We start from the raw sequence: 21,850 nt of genomic DNA, 5'->3' as shown, positions 1-21,850 counted from the left end.
GTTTTGCTCATGAAAATCTCAATGAAATCTGACGGCCGCTTTTTCGTATTAAAATTGTCATAATTCTTCAGTTTTATAATTTATCTGTACTGTCCAAAACCTCCATTCCTTTCCTTGATACAGTCGTATTTTCTACAATCCATTTTTAAAGATTTTTTAGAGAACAAGCAGAGATCTCGACGAAACTTGACCATGCACTTGTATATTTTTCGCTACTCGCTATCTATCACAGGATAGATAGTGAGTACGTTAGCCAATCGGATTGCAGGATTCGTGATAGTATGCTAGTAGGTTTATGCTAAAATAAAAATAGTAATAGTAATTAACAATTATTCACCGTAGGCGAAGTGAAAATCGCCTCTCTAAGACTTGCGTCTCGTTAAATATTCCCTGATACGAGCTCCGGGATCTTTATTCTACTTTCTCTGACTTAAACTAATTACATGAGCCCTATTTATAATAACTTCATGACAGGTGTCATTCTACAATCAATGTGATAGTATCGTTGAATCATGATTGGCTAAAAGAAATCGTAAATTGTTGAGCGTGATATCTTATTAACGAGTAATACGGGTCTTGGATTTAAACATAGCTTAAACTAAAGTTAATATATGAATATATTGTAAATGTATAGAAAAAGCTACGAGGAATATTTCTATCATAAGATTTAAAAGAATAGTGCTAAAATAACTGAGCGAAGGGGTAAAAAGTGTGTAGGGCGTAACCAAAGGTGTATACATGCTAATGGGAGGAGCTAAGAGGTTTACTTGTGAATTCAAAGCATACCATTTTCTAAACTTGTGCGTGATGGTAGCCTTACTGAAATCTTATATCTATATTTTTAATAGCTAATTGATCGTTCTTTATCTTGTTTTCATACGATAAGAAATAGTAATTAGAAAACTGATGTCTAGCTTAGTCTGTAAAAACATTAATTTTCTCTCTCTCATAACATTATCTAGCAAAGAAATAGAAAACGCGCACGCGTGCTGTGCAGTCATTAAGCACGCGGGGATTGGCAGAACACGAGAGAAGTGTTAGAAGTGCTTCTGGACGCTTCTCGAGTGTTCAGCCAATCCCTAAATGCTTTATAACGGCACAGCAAGCAAAGTTTTTTTATTTCTTTTATAAAATACAAATTACAATAACTGTTATTTAGTTAGGAATGGCGCAACGGAAAGTTCGTACGCGTGCAATGTGTAAACAGGATGACGATAATAGTAATGAATAAGAGGATATTGCAAGGCCGCGCGGAGAAACGGATTTTACCTTCGAGTGTTGACGTGATATTTTACGAGTGAGCGTAGCGAGGAAACAATATAGTTAACAACCGATATAAAGTTACAAAGAGGCCCTGTCTCCCAACCTTTCCTAACCTGCAGTAAAAGGGGGGACATAAAAGAACCTGTTGAATTATTAATGTAAAGCGCATTGAGACGTTGTATAAATGCGCTATAAAGAACCTCCCATTATTATTAAAAAACATATTGAAATAAGCAGTTGCCACAAAATATCGTGATTTGTTAATGTCGTGCAAGCAATCATTTGGTTTTACCTTCGGCATCGGCAAATAATTGCTCGCTCGCCACCACTAATAAATAAAACAAGCTGTTGATTTTTTATTCAACAATTTATAAATAACGGTCTCAAAACAACACTCATTTCTCATAACTAGATAACTAAACCAAACCCAATCATTTTAAACCATCAATTAAAAGATAATCAATACGAAACTATCTAGTATTATTTACCCAAACTAAAATTAGTTTTGATCTTGTTAATTGATAAGTAAATAAGAACAAAATTTTTTTTTCCTTCGTGTGTCTATTTTAGAAATATAGAGCTGTTTTTTTAGTTGTTTGATAGTAAAATCCGTAAAATCTTCAGTTGCTTACTTACCTAGGTATAACATGGCTGCCATTTTCCCCCTCCATTTGCTTCAAATTTTCCAAAAATGTTTTCGTCACAATGATCTATCGATCATCATAGCTATTTTTTAGCTTTTTAATATTTTGTATATATCATGAGACTTTTTAGATCACTTTATTTTTGTATTTTGTAACGTTACATTTTTCTTCTCGTATTCAACTTACCTTCTTATGTATATTTTTGTTTATTCATATTTCTTTAATCGTATTATTGTAATATTTCTTGTTATATTCTTATTTAGGGCACTACTGAAAATCACTTATAGTGAGTAGGTTTCCCTCATTAAAGATTAGCAACAAATCTTTTAGTTTTCTTGTTTATTATTCAATCAAAAGTGAGAATTCCGTTTGTAATTTGCACTGTATTACCCGTTTCTGAACTGAATTACACTTTTTTTGCGCTGTATTACGCTTGAAAAACACTGCTCTAGGCCAATCGGAATTGAGTAATGTTTTCATTTCTGATCGTTGGTAGATTTCAAACAGCAAACCAAAAAACTTAATATTGGGGGGGGGGGGGGGAGGAAGGGAAGCAAATAATGTTGGCTCAGAATAGGCCGATTTCGAAAGAAGCGACTTACTAACACATTTAACTAGGAAATTCAACGGGAAAAAAAACTATATTTTAAAAACATTTTAAAAAAAGACGTTTTTAAAATATAGCTTTCTATCGTTGAATTTCCTAGTTAAATGAATTCGAAAGAATCGCTCAAAAAAAACAGCCTTCCCCATATATTTTTGCAAATCAATATTTTTCTAGATAGCTTCTTAACATAAATATAGCTTTTAGCTTCTTAATATAGCTATAGCTTTTAATATTTCTGCTCACAAAACTTGGGAGGTCTATAGTATAGGTCGAGTTAATGAAGCATCAATCTAGCTAATATAAGTAGCTTTATGAAAATATTCTAGGTTTAAGACTCTAGGAACGTTTCGGCGTCTTCGATCTTCATCAAAGCTGCATATTCAAGTCACTTTCACATGTGCACTTATCATTGTCCCTACTTCCGTAGAAGATTTTCTTCAGTACTTGCAATATTTAAACACATTATTACTGGCAAAATACCAAGGCGCCATTTTTTCAACAAAGGGATGTTCGCTTGCGGTAATAAAATAGTCCAATTGTGTTCGTCTTTCAAAAATTGAAGTCTTATCGTATAACTTCTGGTGGAAAATAAGGGCGTCAATCATTTATCCTTTCTATTTCAGGTTGTCATTCTCTTGAGATTAGGATTATTTGCTTGATTTGAATCCATAATTCATGTGTCTTTTCATGCACAACCGTTAAACAAAGAAATGATACTCTAGAGAATGACATGCGGTCTGATAGGAAAACTACACTTGGCCGAAGCTACATTCTTCACGTAAAATAGTTACATGTAAAATGACGCATTCTAGAATAATCTTCTAATGAAAGAATATTATCCTATTTGTTTTTAAATTTTGAATACCTATTTCAAAAATCTCGTCTTCCCTTCTCGTACCTCTCAGAAATTTTGGATTTTCTAAAATCTCGTCTCCCTTAATTCTCGTGCTTCTCAAAAATTTTGGTTTTTCTGTCATTTTATTTTTTACACAATATTTCGTCCTTTTTGTTCTAGTTATCAGTTCTATACCGGAAATCTTTATACTCATTCAAATTGTGAATTCTATTTTTTTATAGGCACATTTTGATGATCAGTAATATATTTTTAATAATCCTTTACGAAAACACTTTCGTTATGCAATTTCAGGCAAATAGTCTTCGTATAACTTCTGGTGGAAAATAAGGGCGTTAATAATTTACCCTTTCTATTTCAGGTTGTCATTCTCTTGAGATTAGGATTATTTGCTCGATCGATTTGAATCCATAATTCATGTGTCTTTTCATGCACAACCGTTAAACAAAGAAATGATACAATAGAGAATGACATGTGGTCTAATAGGAAAACTACACTTGGCCGAAGCTGACAGGGTTTACATTCTTCAGTACATTCTACATTCTTCAGTACTGTAGTTCAGTACTTGTAGTCGTGACTATAAATATAAATTAAATATATTTGGGGAGAACGTTTGCATAGGAATATATCAAATGCAGGGAAACCATGAAAACGTGGTCATGCTTCCGTTTGCAGGAAGAAAATATGTGATGAGTATTTTTTCAAATGTATCCAAGATCATATGGCCTATATAGATCTGTACTTTATCGTCCCGCTGTCCAATCCAATCCAATTACAATCGATCGATCATTGGTATGAGTAAAGTGCTCAGCCGGTGTGAAAATATGAAATATAAAATTAATTATAGGAAAAGAAAATGAAGCCAATTTCTGTAATTCAATGCTAAAGAATTAAACTTAAGTTCTCACAAAAATCATCTTGCTAACGAAGTTGTAGGTATAATTTCTCTTTCTTTCTTTTTTATTCCACTTTGATGAAAACAAGATTTGCTCGGTCTAAATATAAAAAGCAAAAAAATACCTCACTCGATCTCGATTTTTCACTCGGCGACGACACTTTGATCTTAGTCAAATACTCATTTAAGTTCACTTCGGCTCCAAACATACAATCAAAAAAAAAAACAATAGCAATTTGTTTGAAGAAACCTGTCATGAGGACTCCGGAAACATCGGTGATAAAAGATCAGAGCGTACTCGATGATTTAAAAGCAATATTGCGATTCCTGAATATTTTACACAAGCAACACATCTTTAAACCCAGCTTCAGTATTGTGCTCCGGTACAACCAAATCATCTTTCGAGATCTAGCTTTGAATTTATTTTGTGCGTAAATAAAGCATGGATAAAATGAGTATAAAAATACTGTCGGATGTTGAATTTTTTTAGATGTTTTAATATATGCGTTGTGACAGGATTTTCTTCGGTGAATGTCATTATAGAAATATCAATCATTCATTCATCCGGTATCAAAATCTACACAACTTATTTTTTTAAGATTTTCAAGACGTCAGCTAGTCGTTCAAATAGGTGCCTGAAGCTCTCATAGAGTCCCTTGTAGATTTTTCATTCTCTAGTAATATCTCAAGGATTTTTTATTGAACTTTTTGAACTCTGCTGTAACTAATCCTTTATGACCAGAACACAGTGTTTGAAGGATTCAAGTTAAATACAAGATACAATTTTAATTGACTTATTCTTAAAATTGTGTCAAGTCGTTAAGTTTTGATTCAATGGCTTCAAAATGAGGATTTGATTTGAATTTTTGGTAATTACATTTTTGAATGAAAACTAGCACCTTAACGTCAGCTCACTTCGACGAATTTGTATAGATTATGATAAACGCGGAAGTCAAATGTACGATTTTTAATTGAGGCTCTTTTATAAACCCCTAGGCTCTTGACATTTAATATTGGCTATAAAAAGCTGCAGTCGGTACTTAAATATATGGATGTTATTTCTCTTTCTCGCGGCTTTGGTGACTTCGTGGTTGATGGTGAAGACATTTTTCTCCGCTAAATGGCTTCAAGATTCTTTGTTTTTTAGGACAAGCTAAAATATAATTCAAGTTTTGGTTTTTTCTATTCCGTGGTTATAGACGTTTTATTCAAATATTGGCTAGAAAATCCAGGATACAAGATTCGACCACAAGATCTGTAAAACACGCCATGTCTGAGCCTGGCGGTAAAAATTCAATCGAGCAACAGCCTTTAGAGCTCGATGATAATGAAGTGATTCTAAAATCCGCTAAGACAAAACGTTGCTCCTATTTTTACAACCAGAAAAAATACCTGATTGTGTTGTTAATAATACTGTTTACTTTGGCCGGGTTTTTGTTTGGTTATTTTATTCACAAACATAAAACTTCGAGTTTCTCCAAGCGTTCAACACCATTCAAGGACTACAGTGATATGGTTGATCCTAAGAAACTAGAGGAATACCTAAGGTAAAGTACAATTGTTTAACAATTGACACTTATATATATATATATGGTTTTTTTTCCCTCTCTCTTTCTCTCTCTCTCTCTCTCTTTTTCTCTTTTTTGTTTTGGGGTAGTTTTGGCGCAGCTAGACAGGTGCAAATCTCGTAGCTTAAGGCTGCTGGGATAAATGATAGAATTTGATTGACCACTTTCAGCCTACCAAGTTGCGGTAATATGATCTTCAATCTTTCTTTCTTTCTTTCCTTCCTTCTTTCTTTCTCTCTTTATTTCACTCTCTCTCTCTCTCTCTCTCTCTCTCTCTCTCTCTCTCTCTCTCTCTCTCTCTCTCTCTCTCTTTTCATGCTTTTCTTTTTTCTCTCTCTCTCTTTTCTTTTTTCTTTTTGGTTAGTGAAAAATGATAACCGATTGTCCTACATCATCAAAAAGAGAAAAAGGGAAATAGGTACATGATATCTAAAACATGTTTGGCATACCATAAGAAAATACTTAGAAAGCTTTAGTAGTCTCTGCATATCGGAAAAATTACATAAAATAGATTTTACTCAAGGTTTACTTCAGGGATAACTCAGGGCGAGACAACGAAAAAATATCTATCCCACTGGACTGTGCCCTAAAATTCACTAACAATAACTTATTCATCATTGCCTTTATCTAACGAATTTGACTTTTTCCCAAAAGGTTTCAAGACGAATGTTTCTTTTTCTTCTTTTTCTTCTTCTTCTTCTTTAGACTAGCTTTCGAAAAATGCAAATGTTGTTTCTATCTATGTATACAGACAGCCATTTGCAAAGATTATGGCCGCTTCCGATATATATACCAGAATATCAAAAGCATATCAAATACTATGGGATATCCTCCATTATAATTTTTTCGAGTTGTCTATCATTAGGGCTTTCTGAAAAAAAATACCAAGAAAGATATCCCGCCCTGTCTGATATACTTTCGATATACTTGTATTTATATTTGAAACGGCCATAATTTTTGCAAATGGCTGTATATATATATATATATATATATATATATATATATATATACATATATACACCGAATCCCTAAAACTCTAACAATTTGGCGATATATATATATATATATATATATGTATCCCCCTTTTTGCTATTGTCTTTCCTTGAAAATCCAGGTAAGACAATAGAAAAAATGGGGATATGTATATATGTATATATATCTCAAACATGTCATAGTTTTAGGGATTCGTTGTATATATATATAATAATCAAGTAGATTAATCCCTTTCTATACAAAGAATGAGAGAGAGGGAGGAGTATGTCTTTGAAATCTAATATCGAAAAAATATTGAGTGTCCGTTTACTTAGGATCCGGATTGGAATGAGATTATGTCAAACAGAGATGGTATCTAAATGTCGATCTGAAGATGAATATCGGCTAGGATCAACAAAGGATTGCCAAGCTTGAATCACAAAAAAAAAAAAAAAAATTAATAGTAGCAATCCCTTAATGAAGTTTTATGCTACATGATTTGAAAACAGGGAAAGCTTGCGAATATTGAGTGAAATCAAGAAAAATTCCGAAATTTTGAACCAAGTATCAATGCACAAGAATATACCAGTATTTAACCAAGCTATTTATATTAGCTAAGAGAAGATTCCGAAGGGTAAAATAATGCTAACGGGTTATCAATATTTTGTACACTTCCATGATGCCATCTATCTCTCTATATCATCGCAGAACAGCTGCAAGTAGCAGAACGCCTCACCAAATTCTTTTTGATTTATTTATCATATATTGATATATATTTAAATTTTTTCTCTCTCTCTCTTGCTACATTAACTCGGCGGTAGCTGTGTTAAATGATGATTTGTAAAAGAGGAAAAAAAGTTATATGGTTCAAACTCAGAATAAGAAAAACAGTGAAAAGTAAATGCATCGTTAAATGAATTTTGAAGGGAGTACGTTACACTAGAACACCACCAAATAATATATATTTTCTAGGCCAGATACAAACAAACTATGTTCTGGTATTATAAGTTGGAATATTTTAATCTAAAAAGAAGTAAATACAATACTTTTCAACCAAATACAACTAATGCTAGCATGATAAGCTGCGGCACTGCAACACCTTCATTTTTAAAATAATACAAAAACTTGTATTTAGAGTAATTACGAATTCACTCTTGAGCATGTCATAAAATAATCTTCCTGTCCTATGTAACTGTTTTCAGCCAAGAGAGTCTTGTTAACATGCTTTTGGGATTGCCCAGCCCTTGAAAGCTTGAATGAAGCATTTGTTTTCTTTACAAATTATTTTTATGTTATTCAAACATTACTATACTACAAGTTAGCCAAAATAATGCATAGAATAAGAGCTTACTGATCTGTTTTGTTGTTGTTGTTGTTGTAGTTTTTGTTTGTTTGTTGTTTTTTTTTGTTTTTGTTTTTTGTTTTTGTTTTTTTTTTGTTGTTTTTGCTTTTGTTTCTTTTTTTTTTTTTTTTTTTTTTTTTTTTGCTTTGTTTTGTTGATTTTTGTTTAGTCTAATATTTTCAACTTCACGTTGGTCGAGCTTTGCAGTAAGTGCTTTCGAACTACTTGAATCATCAAGTTGTTTAATTAATTTTGCTCAATTGTTTTCGAGACTGATCCCCGGAGAGAAGTACCTTTTTGTAATTAGAACTATCCTAAATATTTCCTTTAATTTTGCAGTGTTTGTTATGTTGTACGAATATTTGAATTTCTGGAAGTACAAACATACCACATACAAGCTAGATGAACAAAAAAATAATGAAAATCCCCTTATCAAAGGCTATAAAAACGAAAATTGAATTAAATCTATTCATTTCTTGAAAGGCTTGAGAAAGTTTCTCAACAAATTCAGTAAATAATGATTATTTTTTATATATAAAATGAGTATATATTAGGTGGGGTTGTTTTAAATGCACAGCTTTTGTTTGTCTTTTAGGGAACCAGCGCTTAACTTTTTAATGAGAAAAGCACTGAAATGCTCATAAATCTGACATCAGTACTTAGAGTGATTGACGTTCTGAGCTTATTAATTTTGAGGAACGATAGCTTTTGAACGAGATGTTAGAGAGTTAGATGATAAATATATTCCTAGATGAAAAACTGGATAGGAATGGATTGGAATTCAAACATGGATTGAACTCGATAGTTCATTCCGATGGTACTAGAACAATTTTTTATGAAAATAGAAATAATTTTATATTTTAGGTGCTTTATTGGTTTCTGATCTAAAATTCATCAATCATGAATTTTATTTCAAAAAATCGAGAATAAGTTTGAAGTCCAAAATCCCTCATTCCAGTCCAAAACAATAGAATTTTTTTGGCTTTGCTTTCTTTGACTGGTGGTTCTTCTGACATAAGCCAAGTATATCAAACCGAGTTATTTCTTTCAGAAATGGCCAACTTTGAATATGACATGAATTTTAGCGCTGTTACAACAGTGCGACGAAGAGGCAAAACTCGACTTCTGTTTGTGATCATGATTTTATTGGTAATAACATCAGCTGTAGTGGCTTATTTTGTCGGTTATTACGTTAGAATCAATACCATTCAACCCGCTGAGGATAATAACCAAGAATATCACAAAAGATACCAAGATTCTGTGGACAATAAGAAATTAGAGGATAATTTAAGGTACGTTTTCAAGTCACTTTTCGGTTTCAAAACGAAGTCTGACCGTACGTTTACTTTCTGAAAAGGATTAAGCAAATCTTTCAGTTGACTAGGAATTAATTGCGTTGCTCCAATATAATATAGTTTCTAAAGATTCTTCATGGCTCATTATTGACGTAGGATTCAACAAGAAATAAACTCAAAACCAAGCTAAGTTAGTTTCACTGCAACGTTTGCCGCCGGCTCGAGGTTCCCTGTTAAATGCCAGTCATCATCATCAGACGAAGCTCTATCTTAAACGCATGTTATTAAGTTCGAATCGAAAAAGGGGGGGAAATGAGCTCCTATAAACTTTATTGATTTCTGATCAATTCAGTTAAAAATGACTTACAAGTAAAGATTTATAATTAGACCAGTTGGTCACACTAAAAAGAAACTAAAAAACAATTTAGGCCACTCGATCTAGGGGCCTCGCAACTTCCCTCCAAAACACCAAACAGACATAGGGGACAGTCGACATAGGGTAGAAAAAAATTAATTCCAATTGTCAAAGCTGTCGTTTATCTTATCTGTATCGATGGCAGTATTGAAGTTCTCCAACGACGAGTTTTCGAGCAAATTTATTGGCTTTCTTGAAGTTAATTTAATGATGAACTTAGACATGCTTAATTGTCTGCTGAGAAGATAAAGTGCTTGATTGATGTCTTCATTAGCATATAGGCACTGCATTAGTTCTTAAAAATGCGCTAACTATATTTTTGCAGGTTCTTTAGATTACTCACCGATCCCTTATTCATTTGATTCTCTTTTTTTTTTTCTTTTTTTTTTTTTTTTTTTTGGTTCTGTTTTGCTTTTGTTCCGTGTTCTTCCCTTCCCTTCCCTTCCCTTCCCTTCCCTTCCCTCCCTTTCCCTTTCCTTTCCTTTCCTTTCCTTTCCTTTCCTTTCCTTTCCTTTCCCTTCCATTCCTTTTCTTTCGATTCCTTTTAGTTTGCCTTTCTTTTGCCTTTCTTTACATTTCTTTACATTTCTTTTCCTTTTCTTATTCTTCTCAATTATTTTCCTTTTTTACTATTTCCTATCCTTTTTTCAATATTATTTCTTCTTTTTGTGGAATCTTTTTTTCTTTATATTCTCTTCAGCAGAACAATATTACTAATATCTTTTATCTTCCCACAAGGGATTTTTCTGAAAGTCCGCACGTTGCAGGATCTAAAAAGCAGTTAGAGCTAGCTCAGCGCATTTCCGAGTTATGGAAGAGCTATGGCTTCGACGAAGTCGAAATGCCAGAATATAGCGTTCTTCTGTCACGTCCACAACAAGACAAACCCAACACTGTGTCCCTTATAGAAGATGGAAAAGTTGTGCACAAGATTGTAGGCAAAATCAACGTATGTATTACGAATTTCTTTATTGGATTAGGTTTGCTCTAATTTGCATGTTGTTGAGTTGCTGCTGTCGCTGCTGCTGTTGTTGATGGTAATGGTGGGGAGGTTGTAGTCGTACATGTGAGTTTATTCATTAATTTCTGTTTTGCATTTATGCATTTTAGTTTCATTGTTTTGGTTCGTTTTAGTTCATTTGTCGTTTTTATTTCTTGTTTGTTTGTTGTGTTTAAATTGCTTTATTGCTTAGTTATTGTTGTAGTATAGATGCGTGTTATTGTTGATTCGCTCTTTTTTGGTTTCAGTGTATTTGTTTTGGTATTTGTGGTACTAATTTGTATTTTTGTTTATTGGGGTTTGTGTTGTTGTTTGTTGTTTAGTTTTTGTTTGTTTTTGTTGCTGTTCTTTGTTTTTGTTTCTCGACTCTATTTTCTTCTTTTCTTATAATGCTTTTTTTCCCTTGAATTTTGATGCTAATGGAATATCAAAATAAGCGTCTTTTTTTATTGATGTATATTTCAGGTAACGTCAGATCCAAGTGGAGGCAAAGTCTTTCAATATGTGCCATTTTTGGCATATGCTTCAAATGGAACCGCAGAAGGAGAACTCGTCTACGCAAATCTCGGAACGGAAAGAGATTTCAAACTTCTCCAGGCCAGAAATATTTCCATCAAAGGAAAAATAGTTATATTTAGAAACATCCATGGAAGGGTGAGTTATTGGGAATCAAGGGTGGGGTAGCGCATGCGCAGTCGTATCACAAGTTCGATTGCTGGCCTTACATCCGGCATGCATGTGAGTAGCGTTCGTTAATTGGAGGGTTTTTCCTCCGGTTTCTCCGCTCTTTACCTTGGCGCAAAATCTAAAACGCTAAAATTTAAATTCGATCTGTGAGCTAGCCTGCCTTGACTATGATGTACCCAGCAGACAAAAAGTATCTCAAAAAAAGTCGGAAATATGTAGTTAAGCCTTGTTAGCACTAGCGTCGTAATCATAATCGTTTACTATCGTTTTTGATCACATATGGAAACCCGGCTTTAAAACTCAGTCTGAATCAAAAATCGTAGTCTTAAGCGCCGTCGTAAGGTGCATCCGAACAGCGTCGTAATCGTAAGCTAAGCGGATACGACTACGGCTACGATTACAGTCATTTTGCGATCGAGTGCGTGTGAATCCGATTACGATTACGATTACGATTACATTTTCTTGGTTCACACTCGATCGTAAAGTGACCGTTATTGTAACCGTAGTCGTAAATAAGCAAACTCTTCATCGTCAAACTATAGGAATGTACGTTCAACAGAACAACACGACTGGTTGATTATACCGGTGTAAGACTGCCACGTGTTTTGGTTAAATGTCTGAATATTATAGCACGCAACCGAGATTGAGCAAAGAGAACTCGGAACTGGAGTGTTCTGTATAGATTTACGCTAGATTGTAAGTTCCAAGGATTACGATTTCGAATGCTATTATAATTATCATTATGCCTCTTAAGACGATACTGAAAACAAGTTAAAGTCGTATTATTGGGATGCAAGCAAATGACTTAAAATCCCCTGAGTTTATAAAATAGCAATGACGCAGCCACAAAGTTGAACTAACAAGAGAAGCTAATGATTGGCTGTTCACGTGTGGCGTATTTTAAATGTCTCTTCACCTTCTCAGGTCAACGATGCCGCAAAGCTCGGCGCAAAGGGTGCTTTACTATACCCGGATCCAATCGAACACAGTAGCGAAGGGCAATCAGAGGAGGACACGTACCCTAATACCGTCTGGAGTTCCCCTGAGGCCATCTTCGAGAAACCTCTACGATATATGTACGGCGATCCCCTGACGCCTGATCTGCCGTCCATCCCAGGAATGTACCGAAGACCATTGAATAAGACAGGCTTACCGAGTATTCCATCACAACCTATATCGTACAAAGATGCTATGTATCTTTTAAGCAGATTGAACGGTAATTATACGACCTCTATAGAACTTATATGAATGCCTATATGCTAGTGGGAAAAAATCCCACGAAAAAATTTTTAAATCACAGATTTTGAAACTAAAATGTAATGCTGATTTTTTAGTACAGCTTGCTTGCTCACGGGGTCTTTTCAAATATTAAGTTGTAGGGAGCAGTCCTTAACAACGCTCTGCCGTTCAAAATGTTTGTAAATTTCAAATCCAAGTCCTTTTTTTGTATAGCTAGCACTTTCAAACCGTGAGCTTTCGTGGTTAACTATACTTGCTAGCGCTTTTTGTTAAGAACCCAATTCACAAATGATAGATTTTTAATAAAATATGGTCCAGCACCATTTAATTTTTTTTTAAAACTTTGAAAGTAAAAACTGGAATCGTAAACCTTACAGTGATATGCCTGGAAACCAATTTTAAAAGCTGAATTTTATTTCGTTGTAGGAAGCGAAGTGCCAGAAGAATGGAGAGGTACTCTCAACCTTACCTACCGATTTGGTCCAGGTTTTAAAACAACAAATACAACAGTACGTATCCAAGTCTACAACAAAGTCGAAAGAATGTCTATTTATAACGCTATAGGAACCATACGGGGTCGAGAGGAACCAGATAGAATAGTTTTCATAGGGAACCATCGCGACGGGTTTTTCTTTGGTGCTGTAGATCCTTCTAGTGGTACTGCAACGCTTATGGAAATGTCTCGTGTGTTTGGAAAGCTACTGAAGGCTGGCTGGAGACCAAGGAGGACAATCAAGTTTTGCAGTTGGGCTGCAGAAGAGTTTGGACTTGTAGGATCAGTGGAGTTTGTTCAACAGAATTCAAAGCTTCTAAGTGATAGAGCAGTTGCGTATTTAAACACCGATGTAGCAGTGGGTGGCAAATTTGTTCTCGTTACCCAAACCTGTCCGCTTTTGACCGATTTTATTTTTTCTTGGGCGAAGAAAATTAGAGATCCAAATGCTCATGGCGACAAGACCTCGATGTACGACATCATGGTAGAGAGGTTACCTTCCAAGAAGAACCCCTCAGAGCCTGAAGCCGTAAACTTTGAATACATGAGTGATTATTATCCGTTTTACAAGACCATAGGAGTTTCGTCCGCCGACTTTAGCTACTTTTTTGGTCACAAGAAGAAAATGAGACTCTATCCCGTTTACCACACCCAGGAGGACACTTTCTATTGGGTCAAAAAGTTTGTCGATCCTGAATTTAAGTTCCACGAGGCGATGGCAAAGTTTCAGGGTGGAATGCTGTTAGATTTGGCAGACTCTCCTATCCTCCCCTTTGGTCTAACGAGACTGGCAAACGCCTTAAAAGCTACGATGGAATCAGCGTCCTACAAAAAGTATTTGGAAAACAATCTACGAACAGATCACATCGTTAGAGCTATTTACAAGTTTGGAAATGCTTCTGCTAAGTTTGTTGAAGCCAAAGAGAAGTTAACGGGCAGGGAGGATCCTCTGGTGTTGCGCAGGTTCAATGATCAAATGATGGAGGTCGAACGAGCGTTCATTCGTTTGACGAAGTACCCGTATAAGAATCCTATCAACAATCACGTGTTGAATGGAGACATGTATATAGGCGCTTTCTTCACATTCATATCTGGAAAGGGCAAAAACTTGGGAGACGTCGAAAAGCAGTTATCAATCGTTGCGATGGCTATTTCTTCAGCGGCAGACATCATTACTCCATTACCAAGTTCGTGTCAGGGATTGTACCCTTTCGTCATGGTTCATTTTTCTTGCTTTATGCTTTTGTTCTTTCATGTACAGCTTTGAAAAAAGCATAAAGTTACCTTACTCAAGTTATTTATCGCAGCTTTCATAGACCCCTTGCAATAAATCCCTGCCTGGGGATCGATGAAAGAAAGGAAAAATATTAACATTTGGGGATATAGATTGTTTTTAAATTATACAGCTGTGTTTCTTAATTACAGACTCAGTTACTCCGGCGTAGTCTCTTTTCAGTGTACAGATATTCATAAATACCAACAGTAAAGTAAAGAATGTACAACTTCAACAATACAAACAGTAAAATTCCATGGACTTTAACTGGAACACATGAATATTCAAACTAACTTCATACGAAGTCGTGGCTAACCCTGTGAAACAGATAATTCAAAACTGGAGTGTCATTAGTGCAAGGGGTCTATTCTTTTGTTCTATTCTAATTCACCATTTGCCTTGGTCATAGGAGGGTCATTTATAAGACGCATCGCTTCATCTGAAAGCACTGAAAGCAGTAAATAGGTTTAGCAACCTATAGCTATCTATCTTATACGTGACGTACTATCCCAAGGCGAGTAAAGATATCAAATTTCAGTGGCCTATTGATTCTAAGATGCAGCAGGACTTACTCGATTAGATTAGATTAAATTAGATTAAATTAGATTAAATTAGATTAAATTAGATTTGTTGTAAGGTTTGATTTAGCATCATAGGTATTGTTAGCGTAATAAATGTACTTGTTTTATTTATAAAAGTGTGAAAATAATTCATAATTCCTCTTCGATCAGGAGTCGCGTTTCCCAAAGTTAAACTCATCGAAAATGAGTTGGGGTTAGGTACCAGGGTGAGCTCGGGCTGCGACAGATCACGTCCCCGCTGGAAGGTAACCATGGCAACCGGGCCACAGCTCACCACCGGTACCTGTCACACTGAGATCCAGTGGAGTATATACTCACCTGTAGAGAACCTATTAGCAGGGGAGGGAGGGTGGGAGAAAAACTTTTGATACAAATCAACCAGCACTGCAAACACAGCAAGTAAGCTCCTGAGAATGCCCTGGGTCCCTGCCGCACATTGTTGGTAAGACCGCTGAGCAGCATGCATTGTCTCGATTTTAACTTCGCCTAAATTTCATTTAGCCACATGAAAGGTCACTGACTACTAATCCCATCATGCATCTCTCCCCTTCCACGTAGCTCCCCAGTTGCCTAATTTGCACATTCAAAAGAGAAATAAAGATCAAGATATCGAGAAAATGAAAACGTCATTTTTCCTTATATACGAAGCACTGTCTAATAAAATAAAGATAGGATAGGTAAATTTTTGGCTATATCAGCACTTTTAAGTTGAAAATTGGTTGAATTTACAGTTGACGTTTATGTATGGCATATAAAAGTAAAGAGTACTCACATAAACCCGTAAGAACATATACATCTTACATGCAAAGGGCCTCAAATATAAACTGACTCGTTCAAAGCCTAATTCGTCCTTCGATGGAATTTGGAGACACTATAGGTGATGGTTGTAATGAAGAAAAAAGTCAAGATTCTAGAAGATATACAATAAGAGTGTGCTCAGGTAGTAACTGGTGCAATGAAGGGAACTAGCAAATTGAACCTCTTATTCATAGTCAACTTGAGTATGTAAATTATATCCCAGGAGAATTGTTAATATGTATTCCCACGGACTTTATGCTAATACAAAAGGGAAAGGACGCCATGAATTAATCACTCTCATTAAAGCACCGACGAAGATGTGTACGTTTTTTGGTTTGTGAAGTCTTCAACCCGTCTTGCTCAGGTGATGGCTGACCAAGATATTGAGAATTTGGTTCGTTCAGCCTTGGAAGAATTCGCCAATGGAAACCCGGGTGATGCTGCCGGTGCCCAGCGTTGCCACAGCCTGTTTATTCAAAAAGCTCAAGGAGCTCAAGAGGTAGAAGTTTGTGGTTTATTTGTCTACATCACCAGATCTTGGTTATTCGAGAATTGTAAAGTATGTGTGTTATAGTAAAATTCTGCAATTTCGTAGTGTGTTTATTTGGGGACATTTTTAGTTTTTTTCGGTTACCAACCACGAGGGCTTGGTTGTTAGTGTTGACACATGCCTATTTTCCTTTAATTTGCCTTCAATACTTCTATATTATTATTTGTGGTATACTTCTGTACTCTTTGTGTGTTTAAGAAGTTGTAATAGAAGTATGATGGCAAAGATTGAAGTGGATTGTAATGGTGGGGTGCGGCAGCATATCCACTGGCATTTTCAGCCATCGTGTTTGGGCGAGGGTTTTCATACACAGGGTTCCCAAAATATGATTGTTGGGTTGGCTATATGTGACTGTCCGCTGGAAAATCTGATGATCGAGCGGGAGATGAGTCTTTTCAGTTCTGACCAGGGAGGATCGTTATTTATCGACTGGGGAGGTCTGAATCCAATGTCGGCCAGTGAGGTCTGATTATCGACCAGGGAGGTCGGCACTGAGTATCGACCAGTGAGGTTGGTTTATCGACCAGGGAGGTCTGAAACGAGCATCGACCAGTGAGGTTGGTTTATCGACCAGGGAGGTCTGAAACGCATATCGACCAGTGAGGTTGGTTTATCGACCAGGGAGGTCTGAAACGAGTATCGACCAGTGAGGTTGGTTTATCGACCAGGGAGGTCTGAAACGAGCATCGACCAGTGAGGTTGGTTTATCGACCAGGGAGGTCTGAAACGAGCATCGACCAGTGAGGTTGGTTTATCGACCAGGGAGGTCTGAAACGAGCATCGACCAGTGAGGTTGGTTTAGCGACCAGGGATGTCTGAAACGAGTATCGACCAGTGAGGTTGGTTTATCGACAAGGGAGGTCTGAAACGAGTATCGACCAGTGAGGTTGGTTTATCGACCAGGGAAGTCTGAAACGAGTATCGACCAGTGAGGTTGGTTTATCGACCAGGGAGGTCTGAAACGAGCATCGACCAGTGAGGTTGGTTTATCGATCAGGAAGGTCTGAAACGAGTATCTACCAGGTAGGTCCGAGGTTAGATATGCCAGTGGAAAATATTTCTAGTAAACTACAAACTCTACCATTTCAAAAACACATAAATGGGTAGATGTGAATGGGGTTCCCGTTGAGGAAGGTCTAAAGGGTCTACCGACTAATGATGATATTATGAGGGGCGATGTGTTGACCGATTTGTCCCTGTTAAACCTTCGTGACCCAAAATATTGGATCTAGCGCCTGGTCAAGGACTGATATTGGGAGTGTAACAAGTTGTTGGGGTTCAGTTTAGCGTTCCCAAATTGAGGCCAAAAGTATAAACAACAGTACTTGATGTTGTTTAACGGTGTAACATATTAAAGAATGTTATCAGAATGTTGTCAGTCCTCATTGGATTTAGGAGGGGGGAAACAAGTATTGGAGAAGAGGAGCGCTGGTTTGAAGCCAGCTGACCTCATGAATTTGGATAGAGCCTGAAACAACGCATGATTGGTAGCGATGTGGTGTGAAATTTGGGAAGGCCAGAGTTGCCTTTGCATACCTTAATATTAACAATAGATGGGGCAGAATATTACACTATTCGATTTTCACTCGTGTTATTCGATCTTTTGATCTATTCGATTTTCACACGTGTTATTCGATCTTTTGATCTATTCGATTTTGACCCGTATTTATTCGATATTTTTTGGAGCAGGAACTCCACGTCTTTTGCAACTTCTCTCTGTTCTGTGTAGCTTTAAATAGCTTTAAATACCCGTAAAAAGAGCACTGATAGTAAGAGGAGGTAAGGGCGCACCTTCTATTGCATTAAACATGAGCTCTTGGCTCGGGAGAATTGGACCACCGAAGTAAAAAAAAATTACCCTTACTTTTTACCTTTTTGATCTGTTCGATTTTGACCCATTCTATTCGATCTTTTGATCTATTCGATTTTGACCCGTGTTATTAGATCATTTGATCTATTCTCACTGAGAAAATAACCACGATTTTGCTCCCGCGTTCAATAAATAACCTTCAGCATGATGGTTATTGCACGAGGTGCGTGAAATTCCATCCCTCGGGTCATTGGGAAGGTTTTTAAACCAACACCGAGCCTGTTTCGCCGTCTTTTCGCAAATCCGGTTTGGGAAGCAAACTCTTGCGGCTCTTGTTTTTTTTTTCTCGTCGCCGAAGCACTCATGGCCGCTCCAGTTCAACCAGACCCAGTTCAGTTACAAAATTTACAGCAACCTCAAGTTCCTGTCCCCTAGCCAGACCAACCACCTCCACCGCAAGACCAACAGCAAAACCAAGATAATCTTGCCAGCTGTAGAACCAACCAGCCAGCTGTAGAACTCAATTGCCCGATGATCCTGCAGCCCAGGTTGATGCTCCGCCAAATGAGGTATCTTGTTTGTATCCCTTATTTCTTATTTGTTAGTTTTTACAATCGTGTATTTATCAGTAAAACTTGGCCCCGGGGCGGGCTATGGGTCATGTCGCCCAATGCATCAGTTTAGCCATGTGGCGGTCAAATTTCTGTGCTCTGGCGTTTTTGGTCGTGTGGCGACCTTAGTAAATTTGTTTGGCCGTTAGGCGGCTGATTTTTCATCGTTTGTGGCGACTTAATTTGGTTTTCGGTCGTGTGACGACCCTGGTGTATATTTGCTCGGTCGTGTGGCGACCTTACTAAATTTGTCTGGCCGTGAGGCGGCTGATTTTTGGTCGTTTGTGGCGACTTAATTTGGTTTTTTGGTCGTGTGGCGATCCTTATAAATTTGTTTGGCCGTGTGGCGGCCGAGTGTTCAGTCATTTTTGGTCGATTGATTTTAACAGTAGTCTTGATGCGATTTAACAGTAGTCTTGATGCGATTTAACAGTAGTCTTGATGCGATTTAACAGTAGTCTTGATGCTATGTCGGCTCACGCAACGACCCTAGTCGGCGTGTTTACAGAAGTGTGTATACTATTCTTTAAAGTTCGGATAATAACCGTCATTTATCAAGAACAAGAGGCCTTTATTTTTTCTTTATTACAAACCTTTGCGTTCGTTTCTCAAAATTTACTTCATTATTACTATCATAATTATTGTATAATTATATATATATGCGTATTTGGTGCTTTTTGTGACTGCATTTATGAAATCGCAGTTTGTTAGCTTTAGTACCTCGTCATTTGGAGTTTTCTACCTTGTTTGTAATAATACGGAACGTCGGTTATCCCTTTAGATTTTGTTTCTTCCATTAAAACTAATTTCATTTAGTGTTGTAGTGCCTTTACTCTCAGCACCATTAAGGCATGGCTCTTTTGAGGAAGTGATGGAAAAGCAGTTATTTATTCATATCTTTGACAGTTTACTATGAATCTTTCCCAAATTTGGCTCATAGTAGTAAATCTTCAAGGCAAGCAATTACCGCATATCTGTTACCATGGAAACCAGGTCACGCGACCACAAGCCCGCCATCTTGGATTTTAAAAAAAAATCGTTTGTAGTCGTATTGAAACTACTTCAAAAGTCCTGAAAATCTATATTCCTTTTGATATTTGCAATACCTATATGGATCTAATTGGATATCTTGGAAATTATATTAAGTTTAATTCTTAGAATATTTTTAATTTTTTGGAAAAAATAGAAAATATTCTAAAAATTAAACTTAAAATAATTTCCAAGATATCCAATTAGATCCATATAGGCATTGTAAATATGAATAGTAATCTGCATTTTCATGACTTTTAAAGATGTTTTGGTACTTTTACAAACGGCTTGTTTAAAAATCCAAGATGGTGGCCTTGTGGTCACGTGACTTAGTTTCCATGGTAACCAAGGCTCTAAGGTTCCTTCTTTTCACAAAAGACATTAAGTTTCCAAGTTTGGGGAAGATTCGTAGAAAACTGGCTTTGATATAGCTAATCAGTTTTTCATCTGAGAGTCATGCCTTAATGCGGCTGAGCTTTTTGCTCCCCTACCTGGCCGTACCAGAAGGCTACTCTAAACAACGCCCTATAACCTGTCTTTGACGGGTTCCTGGTCCAGCCCGGTGGTGGGTGTTTCCCTCCTTTATTTTGATTGTTCTACCTACGCGCCTTTTTTGCTATTATTTTTCCTCAGTCTTTTGGAGAGCTTTTGGCCCGTTCTCGCTCACACCCTAATCAGGAAATCATTTGTGATTTGGAGGGGAACCCCACCACCTGGGCCGGTCCACTTCCATCTGTAGCTACCGTGTCCAATGGTATTGTTGGGCATCACCTACTCAGCTCCGATTCCGCGATCCGGAAAGCTTCGTGTCGGGGAATACCCATAATAATCGTTTAGCTTGGGATAGCATATTGACCGATCCAAGCGCCACACGCATTAGGAATTGGATCACAGAAGGAGTTAATATTAAGGATTTCTTCTCGCATTTTAACGGAAGATTTCAAGGGCGTAGATACGACTCGGACTTTCCCCCCGGGCTTCCTTTCCAAATTCAAAAACCTGCGTCAATTTTCACGACTTTATCTCCGAAACCACCCAAATCCCTGAATCTATATCAGAGGGAGTCCGCTCATAGTTTTCGTAGCGGCTGTGCAGTTACCCTCTCACTTCTGGGCGTATCTCCAGAGGACGTAGCGAGGCACGTGGGATGGAAATCAATAACAACAACAGAATACTACTCCCAATGCGGCAAAGTCATGAACTCCGATCTCGCCGCATCTGCTCTCTCGGCTGCCACTATGCCGACGAAAGAATCCCCACCTACGGCACCTCTCTGCCTCAGACCTATCAGACAAACGACGTACTTCGTAATTGGTCACTCGCCTTTAAGTAGTTCCTTCACAGGGCGTAAGAGGGTTTTTTGAGTTATGAAGAAGGATACTCAATAAAAATGGTTTGGTACCTTTAAAACGGGTTTTTCGGTACTGTAAGCGATTCTGGTTGTCGTAGTGAATCGCGTTTCCCATATCTTAATTCCCTATCCGGGACAATGAGTGGTCAGCCTCTCAGTGAAAATGTCTTACTATTCGATTTTGACTCAAAGATTTTGATCAAAAGATCGAATAGAATGGGTCAAAATCGAATAGACCAAATTATCGAATAACACGGGTCAAAATCGAATAGATCAAAAGATTGAATAACAAAGGTAAAAATCGAATAAATCAAAAGATCGAATAATACGGGTCAAAATCGAAAAGACCAAATTATCGAATAACAAGGGTCAAAATCGAATAGATCAAAAGATTGAATAACACGGGTCAAAATCGAATAGATCAAAAGATCGAATGATACGGGTCAAAATCGAATAGATCAAAATATCGAATAGAATGGGTCAAAATCGAATAGATCAAAAGATCGAATAGAATAGGTCAATATCAAATAGATCAAAATATCGAATAGAATGGGTCAAAATCGAATATACCAAA

General features: G+C 36.8%; 1 protein-coding gene across 2 annotated transcripts; it reads left to right on the top strand.

Annotated features, from left to right (window-relative positions):
• Positions 1-5,329: 5,329 nt before the first annotated feature.
• On the top strand, positions 5,330-15,243 carry LOC116303464 (aminopeptidase NAALADL1). Of its 2 annotated transcripts, none has more exons than XM_031713008.1 (5): positions 5,330-5,809; positions 10,593-10,803; positions 11,320-11,508; positions 12,466-12,757; positions 13,207-15,243. In XM_031713008.1, the coding sequence occupies exons 1-5, from the start codon at positions 5,532-5,534 to the stop codon at positions 14,538-14,540; spliced, it is 2,304 nt and encodes a 767-aa protein (XP_031568868.1). In that variant the 5' UTR covers positions 5,330-5,531; the 3' UTR covers positions 14,541-15,243. The 2 variants fall into 2 exon arrangements, with proteins under 2 accessions (XP_031568868.1, XP_031568869.1); XM_031713009.2 differs by lacking the exon at positions 5,330-5,809 and adding an exon at positions 9,116-9,436.
• Positions 15,244-21,850: the final 6,607 nt, after the last annotated feature.

This window comes from Actinia tenebrosa, unplaced genomic scaffold, assembly GCF_029948245.1.
Source record: "Actinia tenebrosa isolate PJP-AT-01 unplaced genomic scaffold, QUT_ActTen_1.0 PGA_scaffold4__44_contigs__length_22323623, whole genome shotgun sequence".
Lineage (NCBI taxonomy): Eukaryota > Metazoa > Cnidaria > Anthozoa > Actiniaria > Actiniidae > Actinia > Actinia tenebrosa.
Note: the sequence above shows the minus strand (reverse complement) of the source record. Positions and strands in the feature narration are given on the sequence as shown.

Bases quoted from the DNA above. Each gene is read 5' to 3' on its own strand.
- LOC116303464 (XM_031713008.1), top strand. From the start codon at position 5,532: ATGTCTGAGCCTGGCGGTAAAAATTCAATCGAGCAACAGCCTTTAGAG. The intron at 5,810-10,592 runs GTAAAGTACAAT...TCTTCCCACAAG, and splicing joins AAACTAGAGGAATACCTAAG to GGATTTTTCTGAAAGTCCGC. The intron at 12,758-13,206 runs GTAATTATACGA...ATTTCGTTGTAG, and splicing joins TCTTTTAAGCAGATTGAACG to GAAGCGAAGTGCCAGAAGAA.